The sequence below is a fragment of the Hydra viridissima genome, unplaced genomic scaffold (assembly GCF_058129835.1).
Source record: "Hydra viridissima isolate aposymbiotic clone 2 unplaced genomic scaffold, HvirCarnegie_v1 scaffold_6, whole genome shotgun sequence".
Classification (NCBI taxonomy): Eukaryota; Metazoa; Cnidaria; class Hydrozoa; order Anthoathecata; family Hydridae; genus Hydra; species Hydra viridissima.
This window is the reverse complement of record NW_028324305.1, coordinates 13,968,774-13,981,396: the sequence shown is the minus strand read 5'-3', so window position 1 is coordinate 13,981,396 and position 12,623 is coordinate 13,968,774. Positions and strand designations below refer to the sequence as shown.

Sequence of the window (12,623 nt, the reverse complement as noted above, 5' to 3'; positions counted from 1 at the left end):
CTTTTACAAAACAGGGAAGATGATTCCTTAAATGGAAGTGTAAAACTTATTTGGGTTATCTCAAGGAGCCTAAAGAAGGTTGTCCTAAATTTTCACTTGCGACATGTAACTAAAGAGATGATCTTGAATAATCAACTTTTTTATAATTTTTAAAACGTTTTCATAAATCTCCTGTACTCTCACTTAAATGTATTTAATTAGCATTAAGCCATTTTAAACCTAAAAAAGATCAGATAGAAACGGCATGTAATTGCACGATTTTAACCAAAGAAAAAAACAAGGGAAGTGCTTAAGAACTATTTAGCCTTATACATTTAGTGCATTGTGGAGTGCATTTTTACAGAGTTGAAAGTAGCAGCAGTCCTTTTTGCAACTATTTTCTACTCTATCTTAGAGACGAATCTAAATTTTTTTGATCTCGTTTGAGGGTGGTACCAAGTTCCCAACAAAGAGAAATGGGGGGGGGGGGGGCTTTAAAGTAACAAATCCCCTCCCCCCTACCCCAAATAAAAAACAATCTAAGTACCTGACTTTTTCGTTGATAATTGAAATTAACAACATTAAAGAACATTAGACCAAATTCAAAGTTAAGTGAACTAGAAGGTGGATTTCAAAGTATGTGTAAAATAAACAAGAACAGACATTTGAAAAACTGCAAACTTTCTGTAACATTAAGTAGTGTGAACTCCACTAAGAAAGATGAAACAACGCCATACACTAATTGTGGGCTATTATGAACAAAAACTAACTGTGACCAAAAAGAGTAATACAACAGCTGTACCTAATCAAATAACAAGTACAATTGAGCAAGAAGTATAACAGTTCATTTAGGTGTACATAGATAAAAGATTTCGAAGGAAGTAGCAGAGAAAAGCGGTGCCAATTTATTTCCATTGTAATCTGTATGATTACAATGGAAACAAATTGGCACCGCTTTTTCTAACCAAACCCTGTAATTGTTAGAAATCCAATAAACATTTACGTTTTTTTGTAGTGCAAAAAACAGATTTATTACTTTTTATAATTTTAATTTGATTAACATTGCGAAATTTAGCCGTAAAACAGCAGTTTATTCTAAAAATGCAATATAAAATGTGTTCGGAATTTTTTTAATCCGAAGTTGGCAACCGTAGTTTCTGCAAGTCTTAGGACATTGACATGCAAGTCTCTTCGAAATCTATCTTTCCAAGTTATTAACTTCAAAAAGAGCGAATTTGAAAAAAACATTAAATTATTTTTTTTTCCACCGAGAAATATTGTCTTTATTGGAAAAATAACAATAGACAAGAATTCTCGCTAAAATTTTTGGTTTTTACTATCAAATAATTTTAGTCTTTAGAGCATTCTAGTATTCAGAAATCTACCAAAAATAAAAGCATCTTATTTGTAACTTAGCTTTTTTTTTTTCTTTTTTTTTTCTGAGATTTCGAAGATTTGGATATTAATTGGACACCTGACATGTTGGTTTGAAACGTTTTTTTTTTTTGTTTTTTTTTTGTTTTTGTGTGCTGCTACCATTTTCAAAAATATTTCGTTGCTAGATTGCTGTTTGATTATGTAAAAAGTAACAAAAGTAATGATTGAAATTTCATTTACCTTGGAAACACCTACTTGATTAAGCTTGATTAAAATGCAAATGTTAATGGTTTTCCCTATTCTTTACTTACTCTTAATATTTTGTTGGTAACTCTTAATTTTCACCCGTCAATAAAAAAATCTATTAAAATGGCTGCCCACAGTTTTAAACATAAACTCTGATCATATGATTTAAACTTTTATATCATTTTATTTATAAGACGATTCAAGATAAAGTAACTACTTCACGTGTTGACAAATTACTAAATAAGTTAAACAAAGGTAAAGGAAATTAGTTGTCGGCACGATCAGATTTTCATCATTTTTTAAAGATAAGCATTTGTAAATTTGGGAACTTTTTTCGTGTAAACAAAGCCCGTCAATGATAAAATAGACCTCTAGGGATAATTTAAAAATGACTAAAAAAAGTATCGCGAAACATAAAAAAGCTGAATCAAATTTTTTGTCGAGATTCATTTAATTTCTTTGTGCTCCATTCACCTTTGTTTTTTATAATTCAGCCTTACTTCAGCCTTAATTTTTTATAATATTTATAGTTCAGCCTTAATTTTGGGCATTTTTTTAGTATTTTTTCCGATATGTCGCCATTTTTTGTCTCGACTACTCTATAAGCTCCATAATATATATTCCACTATGCATTATTTTTCAGGTGTATTTTCTAAAAGGCTTCTTTATAATTCATTTCATAAAGCAAAACTTTTAATAAAGTTATTCAAATTTATAATTATCTTGCAAAATGCGGCCAGATATTTTATATTTTCATTTTTCATGTTTCATATATTATTTCATTTGTCATAAAAAGCTTATAACAATCCATTTGTTTTTATCAAATAAAATTTAGTTTATATATGGCTTGTAAATCATATTATGTTAATACTAAATACTTTTTGCTAAATTCTTTAAAACTGCGACAAATTATTATTTTCTTTATTGGATTCAAATTCACTTTATGTATAAGTTATTTATCCTTAACTGTGTATATTTCTGGTGTTAAACATAAAAATAGAAAATTCTATAATATTCACAAACTTAAAGTCTACAGCAATATAGTAGATGGGGTAGTTCCCTGGACATGAAACCATTGTGTTTTAGGTAGCTACAAAACTAGTTGATATTTTGTATTATTTAGTATTTCTCTAATTATATATGTACTAAGGTCGTTAAGTAAATGATCTCAGTTTCTATATCATCATCAGCGTTATTTCTTAAAATATTAAGAATGTCTATCTATATAAAATTAAGCTTAAAACTTGGTACTATTGCTGTTATCTTTGATAAGTAAAAGGAAGTTGATGTGACTGGTTAGACGAGATCAAAATTTTTTGACGAATCCGACAGACTTTAATATAATTTAATATCTATTGTTTAAAAGAAAAGATTTGTAACAATAAGAAACGAACATGGTTCGCAAAAAAACCAATATTGTTGCACGTCCATCTCTTATAGGTCCATGACGTTATTTACAGCCAAAAAAAAAGTGTTCATATTAAATTAAACTCGCAAGGATGTCTAAGCGATTAGGGTTCATTCGAATTTTCCGGCAATGTTTCTCGAGTGCACTTTATTAAGTTTTATTTACAATTTCGCGTTAAACAATAAATTATGTGGCGGCTGCTTTTTTGAAAAAATGATCCATATCATACATACAAAACCGTAACTGTTTTATATGTATAAAACCTAAAAAATAAACAACCTAAAAAGTAAAAAATTATGTTTTTCAAATTTGATATTTTCTTTTTATCTTGAATATTTAGCAACAGTGACATATTCAGTCATTAAATAAAATTGAAATTCAATTAGAAAACAATGTCTGTGAGACTCTAAAGGCTAACCAACATGATATTTTTATGGACATTTTGGTTGTTTTATTTGTTGCATTCTTGTAAGAGTTGGGATTATGATGGCACAGATTTTGAAATATTTGATCTTTTTGAAGAAGTTAATGGAACTTTCTATGAGCTGCTTGAAATAACCCAAGTAAGTTTTATACTTCTAATTAAAGAGTTTGCTTCGCTGTTTTGTAAAAAAACATTTAAATATTAATAGTTGTTAAATATAATTTAGAAATAATTTCACTGTAATATACAAATTATTCTTGCTTTTGTAATTTCTTTTTAGTTCATATCAAAGTTGTTCTTAAAAGAAGTTTTTCGCTTCATACATTTTATTTCCTTGCATTTTCAAAACCGCATATCAAATTTAATTAGTAAACAATTCCTACATTTTTTGCTCTCCTTACATAACATTTGAGAATTATATTATATAGAAAAATCTACATGTGTTAAAAAGAGTTCAAAAGTATTAAAAACCAGGGTCTCCAACAACCTGAAAAATTTTGTGGTTTTTTTATTTTATAGTGGATGGTAGTTCTTTTTTGACCTTTTTTAGGTCTGCAAGTCTCTCTTACACAATCAATTATTTTTGCACTGCGTACTTAAAATTGATTTATTCTAACTCAATGTGCAAAGTAATATTTTGCTAAATAATAAAAAAAACTGAAAAAGAGTTTATTATAATAACTCCAAAGTATTTTATGCAACTATGGTCATGTTGATAATTTGAATTAATAAATATTAGTTAAATATTTATTAACTCTGAAAAACTTGTAAACAAAAAAAAAACAAAAAAAAAAAAAAAAAAAAAAAAAAAAAAAAAAAAAGAAATTAATGAAATCATGTATAATTGTCTTGTACATGATTTCATTTTTTTTTTAATCTTATCAATGTAACAAACCTATGTCAATAAATTTCTATTGCACCAACTACAATTTATTCCTAATCATAACAGTAGATAAAATGAGATCGCTTAAGGTAATTTATCTGTTAAGTGAAAAAGTACTTTTTAAATAGTGTTTTTTATATATTTAGGAAGCTAGTGTAAAAGAAATAAAAAAAGCTTATAGACAAAAATCAATTGTTCTTCATCCTGATAGAAATTCTGCAGAAGATGCTGAGCAGAAATTTAGACAGGTAATAGATTTAATGTATGATCTTTATTTCTTCCAAACATTTTGTATTTGAAATTTTTTTTCAAATTTCTGTTCAAAAAATACATTTGCATGTTAAAATCCTAAGCAATAAAAATATTTATAATAAAAACAGCAACAACAATGATTAGAAAATTTTATCTATTTTGTTATTATTTTTGGTATTAGTATTATTATCGTGTCATTTATGTTATTGTAATTATATCATAGCCACAACAACCATTTAACAATAAATTGTTTGTAGCTTGTTGCTGTTTATGAAATACTGAAGGACAAAGAAAAAAGAGAAAAGTGAGTGATTATGATGAAAAGTGATGATTCTCATGATGTTTATTACTTATGTTTAATTAGGAGTTGTTATAATATATATTTTAACTAAAAATATCAAATATATTTATTACTTAATTTTTATAAGCTAACACAAGCATTCTTGTACTTTGTGTAACCTTATTTATCCTGATATAATTTAATTATATTTAGATATGATAATGTGTTAAAAAATGGTTTGCCTACATGGCGACAACCAGCATACTATTACAGAAAATATAGAAAAATGGGCACTCTTGAATTATCTTTAATAGTTTCAATAATTGCTACTATCGGACACTATTTGACATGGCTTGTTGCTTACTGGGAAAAGAAGTTTGAAATGGTATAAGTAGTTTAAATACTTTTCTTTTCTGAAGTCAAATAGAAACTTAAAAAAACAATAGTCCTTGAGAAGTTACTTAATATGAATTGGTTCATGTTATAAACGGCACTTTTAGAATAGGAAGTTTGAAATAAAGATTTCTTTCTTCTCATTTTCTTCCTCCTTTCTTTTCCCATGTGAGATGTATAAAGAGTATTTGCTTTTGACTTTTAGGATGAAGTTCTAAACCCTTTACGAAAGCGACAGGAAAAGAAAAAGGCAAAAGGAAAACTATTACAAGAGGATTTAGATACTGATGCTATACTACGTACTAAATTTTTCATCTCTAACTTTTGCATATTTAACTTTAATTTTGTTTTTAACTTGCCTAGAAACATAGTTTGATAATTAAATGAAATTAATATAAGCAAATACAATGTATAGTATTTTTTTGTAGAGAAAGAACTTGGTTATCGGAAACCAACTGGTTGGGATCTATTACCATTTGTTATTTACAGATTTTTAGTCAGCCAAATTACTAGAATCCCTTCACTTATCAAGGAAATAAGTGATAATAGAAAAAAAGAAAAAGAAAGAAAATTAAGAGAGGAAGAAGAAGAGCGTGAGGCTCAAAAAGCCAGGGAGGCTGGTAAGAAGGTTTGTAGAAAAAATGTAAAGTCCTTAGAAATTGTTTAATGCTCTCTATGTGGGGACTGACTTTATTATGGTTTGGACTTGAGCAATATTTACTTCACATACATTTTGATAAAAATAAAATTTTAATGTGGAAATCAATTTCAAAAATATCTTAAGCTATAGTATTTCCCTTATTTTACTGCTGTTATCTTACTACTTTTATTCACCAAGTACTCTTAGTAGTGCACTTATTTGAAAATCTTTAAAAATTGATTTTACAATGAAGGATATAAAAAACAAAATTAAATCTAGACTTATGAAAAGTTTGATATTCAAAGTAACTAGACATTTCCCATACTGAAAGATGTAATAAAAAAAGCCTTATTGATTCAGGAAGAGATGATTCTTTTTAATGACAGGTGAGTCTAAATAAATGCAAAGCCTTACATTTGTAACATTTCTATTTATGTCAATTAAATAATATATGAAAGTTTAAATTTCTTGTTTACTGTAGATGTTTTCTATCTGTAAAAAAAAAAAAAGTCTTTGACTTGGTTTTTAAACAATGGTCTCTATCTAATGCCCTTATTTAAGAGGCCAGTGGTCATCTCATAAAACCCTTTCCAATGAAATTGTCAGGTAAAGGCAGAGAAAAGAAAAATGGCTGACATCTTTTAAAAAACAACAAAAGTTATGCAAAGAAAAACCATTGATTAATACAAGAGTTCTAACTGAAAACATTGCTAATGAAGTTTATGAATCTGAATTACAGGATGTGAATTAAACTTCAAGTAGCAATGGAAAGGATATGAATGTAGTAAGTTTAAGAGGTAGAGCTCATGATGTAAATCAAGAAACTTCTACAGGTTTCAGACCATCAGACTGAATTAAATGAATCACAAACATCTCTTTGATTTGTAATCCCTGTTGCTACATCTGCTGCAAAAGCAAAGCATTTGACCTGAAATGACTAAATCAACATGTGACCCTAAGAAGATCTGGAGAAGCAGATGAAAGAGTATGACTAATAGTATAAAGTCTTCATAAAAAATGGTTGCGTAGGTCAGGAATAATTATAGATAGAAAACATCTTTTGATTAATAATTCACTTTTCTGGAAGGTCCCCCAACAAAGGATAAAAATGCAAAAAGTTACTGGAACTGGTAAGGAGGGTGGGTTATTGAATAGTCTGGAGGGACTTTTTGGATGAAAAAGTGTTTAATTTGTTTACATATTAGATCTTGATAATAAAAATGGACTTGAAAGTCTAAAGATACATTAACAGTACCTATAGACAAACTCTTATTAAAGGTAAATCAAATGATGGATCTATAATAATTATAGTTCTTGATGACGTTGAAGTCTATACTGACTGGTGTTTAGCTAAGCTACAAATCAGTTTCCCATCTTGAGTCAAGTAATTCTTATATCTTGCTTGCTAACAGGAAGTGTCATTTGAGCAGTAATAAGCTACTTACTGTGGCAAAGTTTGTTTAGCATCACATTAGATTGTTTGGCAAAGCATTCTATTATTGATGGGCTTCGCCATATACTATATCCAACTTCTTCTTCTGAGATTACATATTTTTAAAATATTGAATTTCTTATGATTTGCATTTTTACATATTTATTTAAACCAATGCAATTTTTTCAAAGTCATTTTTACATTTAAAAAAGTTTTTTGAAAAAAATGTATGAAGCTTAAATTACTCACCCTGTAATAAAATCACTCCCTAAATTAATTTTTTTTTGAAAATTACAAAAAAATTATGAAATGGCCTATAAATACAGAGTTGTGTTATTTTTTTGAATGGGTCTCCTTAAAAATATACAAAACAATGATTAATGTAAAGTTATGAAAATTTTATGAGGACATTTTGTGAAATATCTTTATTCGAATTAGATTTAAATTCCTCAGATTATTTTCTTTCTGATTTGAAAAATACTATTTTATAATTAATATTTTTCAGAAAGAATCATGATAAAGAGAAATTATTTCAACTAATAAATGTTTGTAAAGCAAATAGAATTGCACTTAACTCCCCTGTCATCCAACAACTTAATCTCAGTCTTTTCTCATTTCAATATACTATTTTTTTTTTTCATAATAACTAAAGTATGTCTCATAATATACTTTATGTAAAAAATTGCTTGTTAGGAGGTTAATAAAATATTATTAACCTCCTAACAAGCAATTTTTTTCAAAAAGTAACAAGTAAAATATTTGTCAATATTGAAGAAATGATCCTTTAAAAAAATGTTTGCATATTTTTTTTTTTGCTTGAGTTAAATCAATTCTGGTTGTTATAGTTATACAAAAGGTGTTGACACTTAAATTAATTCGAGTGTGCATATTTCTGTATTCACATTTCACAGGGGGTTGATATAGAAGTTTAGGTATTTAACAAAAAAGTTTTATTTGAAGCTGATCCTGTAATTGCCTCTGTGAAGAATAAAATAGCATTTTGAAAGAAAATTTTAAACAAATTATTTTTAATTATCTCTAGTTACTAAACATTATTGTATGTCTTTAACAATGTTGTTTTAAATTTTTAGAAAAACTTCGTCCAAAGCGCATTAAAGAGAAACCTGTCCTTCGTGATGCATCTGAGTTTGAAAGTGAAGAGGGAGCTTTTGTTTGTAGTTCACAAAACAATCATGAACATAGAAACAGTGATGTGCGCATGGTATTCAAAAAATTAATTTTTCATTGTTACTGCTTCTTAAAATATATCCCATTCTTTGCATGATACTAATTCTGCAAAAGTGTTCTGAAAGTAACTAAATAAAATTAATTTCAAATGCCTGGTTCAATCCAAATGAAATCAATTTTTTTCCATTAGAAACCTATTCTATTTGACTATATCACATCACAATGTGATATAGTCAAATGTTTTATCAAAAATTCATTTAAATTTTGTTTAGTCTTAAAATTTGTAAAAAGATAAGTTGATTTTGTCTAGAAGAGGTACAAGGTGATATTTTTAGACAGAAAAATTAGTTTAATTAATAATAAGGAAGATTAATTTGTTGCTTAAGATATGGTTAAATAGAACTTTTAAAATTGCTTAAAATGCAGAAGCAGAATCCAATTCTTTTTTTATATTTATCTACAAAGTTTTAAAAATAGACTAAAAATAGCTTCAGATAACCTTGGGAAAGAAACAGCTGTAAAATGTGTTTAAACTCTTGTTTTTAAACATGATTTGTTATCAAACATTAATGGTGTAATAGAAAAGTTTTACTTTTTGTTTTGTTGTTTGAAACTAAAAGCAAATCATCTAGATAATTTCCATGTCACCTGCATTTTCACTAGTGTGTTCTCTGCTACAACCTACTCAGCAAACACTACTCTAGACAATTATTTTTGCAGATTTTAAATAAAATATATGAATTTAAAAGTTTTTAAATCTTTTTTTGCATTAAGTATTTAGCTTTAAACATGTTTGCTAAACCCATATATAGGTAATAACCTAGACACGATATTGTGAAACATAAGATTATAAAGCATAAGTTTCTTTGTGTGTTACTTTAGAGTAGCATTATGTAAATAATTGATGTTTAGAGAAAAGACGAAGAGTGGACTGAGGAGGATTATGCATCTTTAGCTAAAGCAATGTGTAAATATCCAGCTGGGACACTGGGAAGGTGGGAAAGAATTGGTCATGATCTTGGTCGCAGGGGAGATGAGGTATAAGGATTGTTTATTTTTGGGGTCTACTTAGTTTTAGATATTTTACTTGGTTTTGTAAATATATTATATATATAATATAATGTATTGTTTAATGCTAAAGAATTGTGACTGGACTAAAAAAAGGACTGAACTAAAGGCAGAGCATTTTTTTCATAATCAAAAATGTATTCACTGACAACATTAATTTCGTAATCAAAAATGTATTTAAGATCTGCTAAATTTCACTATAAAAAATAAAGTTATAAAATCTGAAATCTTGTGAGTTTTTTTTACAATAACAATTTTATTAAAAAATGTTTATGAACTTTTAAGTAAATTGCTGATCTGAATTTTATCGAAAATTGGTATATGGCTGCATCTCTCAAATTGTATTTGTGTTTACATGTAACCAAGCTAAATATTTTATATAAAAAATGAACTACTTTCTGACCGTCAGGGTCTCTTCTGGACAGAATACATGCGGAGTCCATAAGGCATTTGCTATGAGGGCGTTAAACTACAACATCTAAGTTAAGTGTACTCATATGTCAACAATCCATAGAAATTTATCAATTAATTTAGATAACAAAAAAAGTTAAAGAAATGAAAAGTACGATTGCATCAAATTTGCCCAGTGTCACTGGTAAGAAGTTTAATCTTAACTTTATATTATCAACCTATTTTATGCCTTATAAAAATGTATAGCTTTTTTTGCCTGTGTTTTTAATTTCTTAATTTACATAGGAACTGCCGCTTTGTCTACCAAAAAAAAAACTGCCATCAACATCAGTGATTCGATAATCACAAAAACAATAGATTTAGAACTTAAGAAAACATCGATCATTAGCGACTCAGATTTATACCAGTCACAATATGATATCCCTGACGACTATGACGAAGGTAAGGCTTGTGAAGAAGAACCAGTGGAAGTATACACAAGCTTAAAAAAAAAAGTCAAAACACGACCTGTGGAAGAGAATTTATCAGAAACTCTTGATAATAGTACTGTGAAAACAGAGATTGCTGTCGATTCATGGACGCAAGTTCAGCAGAAGTGCTTAGAAGCAGCCATTTCACAATTTCCTAAGTCAACTACAGATAGATGGTCTTGTATTGCAAGAGCAGTTCCTGATAAAACCAAGGTGTGTTTTTTTTTTAGTAATAAAATGTACCTACTCATTACTGCTGTATTTTCGAAATTCTATGTTGATTTCAAAATATCATTTTTTTAAAACTACGCCCTCTCTAAAAGAAAGAAGTTTAACAAAAGTTCTATATTAATATTTGTCTGTGTTAATAAAAACCAATACGCTGTTTAAGCTTGAGTTAACCTTGCATGATTGCTCTTTTTTAGGAACAGTGTATAGCCAGATATAAGGCTTTAGCTGATCACGTGAAGAAACGAAAATCTCAACAAGGAAGTTAATTGTTTGTTTACAAAAATAGAATTATTTATAACGAAATTAAAATAAGTTTCATCATTATTTTCTTTTTTTTTTTTTTTTTTTTTTTTTTTTTTTTTTTTTTTTTTTTTTACAATTTTGTTAAGGTTATATATGATTTTAATTTATTTTGGCTTTTAAAAAACAAAAAAGAAAGAAAAAAACAAAACTGGGCCAAATGTAATCCTCACGATCTGTGATTTTGATAAAACGGGTAAAAGGTAGAAAGTTCTCGTAATGTTCATCATGTTCATCTAGTGAATCCTCAGATGTGTCCACAGAGTTGTCACTTTCTAAAGCTGTCTCATTTTGCTCACTTTCTAACTCATTTAACAATTCAGGATTCATTTTATTATGCATAGTTTTCGGGCATGCTCTCAAACATGCTGTAACCGGATCTAAAGTAATTAGCAGTCTGTTTAATAAATCCGTATTTATGTGCATTCGAAATGTTTTCCTCGTAAAATGTTCCTTAAACTGCCTGTTGTGTTTGTTTCTTGCCTCTTGGGCTTCAGAATATTGTCCGATTGGAAGAATGCACGTTTCCATAATGGCTCTGCCATGAAATAAAACTTTACGAAGGGGGTAATAGACATAGGGTACTTTCCGTATAGTTCAATGTACAGGTTCCGGGTCTTTTGCGTACGTTTCGAATTTATCCAAATTGATTTTACAATCCGAGTTTATACGTTCTAGAATAATTCCTAAGCGTTTTATATGTTCTAAGTGCACTGCCGACTTCGCACCATTTCTGAAAAAATTTACGACAGCAGTTTCTATAATTTGTATTTCCAGTTTGTTGTTTGGGTGCATCGATAAAAAATCCAATTCAGTTCTAAACTTTTCCTGAACTTATTTTTTTTTTCATGCTACCTTTTCTTTATTTTCGTTTCTAATTGCTTGCCATGTTTTTATTTCTAAGCGGTATGAATGTGAAAAACGCATTCAAATGTTCTAATCCAGATATTAAAAGGTGATGATCCAAAGGAAAGATATTCTTTGCTTATTTCTTTTCTTAATAATATATTTATATTACTCATTTCAGTAGGTTTTGCCCCACATATGTATCAGTATTGTGGGGAAAAACATGATGACACCGAATTGCAAACTTTTCAGTCAATCATACAAAGTTTCATAGTTGGTATTACCGTAATGTCAAGATCTCTGAGAAATACATTGGTGGTGTAAGCATTTTAATTTGTTTCCTTAAATAAATGACTTCTTTAATTATTAAATCTAAAGATTCCTTCGCGAAAAACAGTTTAATGGGACGACAATACCTAGTAGATGATGTGGGATTGTTTTTCCAAGTTTGAGTATATATTGAGTATCTATCCCTTATGCCATAGAAATACTAAATAGACTTTCATCGGTTGAATTCTGCTCTGTAAACCTCTGCTTACATCGCATCTACTCCGATCCGTTGCATTCCTATTTAATGACGAAGCCGTATGTATTATCTTTATGTAGAAGTAATTTCTCTCTCACATCTTGTATTTGACAAAAGCGAAAGAGTGTGCGATCAATGAGAGCTTGTAGAGGTGTTTCTGCAGATGATTCTGTTATCATAATTCCTTGAGGATAACATAATCGCTTGGCTTCTTTAACTTTGTGGTAAGATGGATATAGCTTGCAATTTAAGCTTCCAGCTTGCTCATT

At 28.4% G+C, this 12,623-nt stretch overlaps 1 protein-coding gene across 1 annotated transcript; it reads left to right on the top strand.

The window, feature by feature from the left end:
• The first annotated feature begins 3,309 nt into the window (after positions 1 to 3,309).
• On the top strand, positions 3,310 to 11,006 carry LOC145189783 (dnaJ homolog subfamily C member 1-like). Its single transcript, XM_080066450.2, has 11 exons — positions 3,310 to 3,573; positions 4,464 to 4,565; positions 4,827 to 4,873; positions 5,063 to 5,234; positions 5,448 to 5,541; positions 5,671 to 5,862; positions 8,406 to 8,536; positions 9,415 to 9,540; positions 10,105 to 10,165; positions 10,267 to 10,664; positions 10,877 to 11,006. The coding sequence occupies exons 1-11, from the start codon at positions 3,433 to 3,435 to the stop codon at positions 10,946 to 10,948; spliced, it is 1,536 nt and encodes a 511-aa protein (XP_079922576.2). The 5' UTR covers positions 3,310 to 3,432; the 3' UTR covers positions 10,949 to 11,006.
• Positions 11,007 to 12,623: the final 1,617 nt, after the last annotated feature.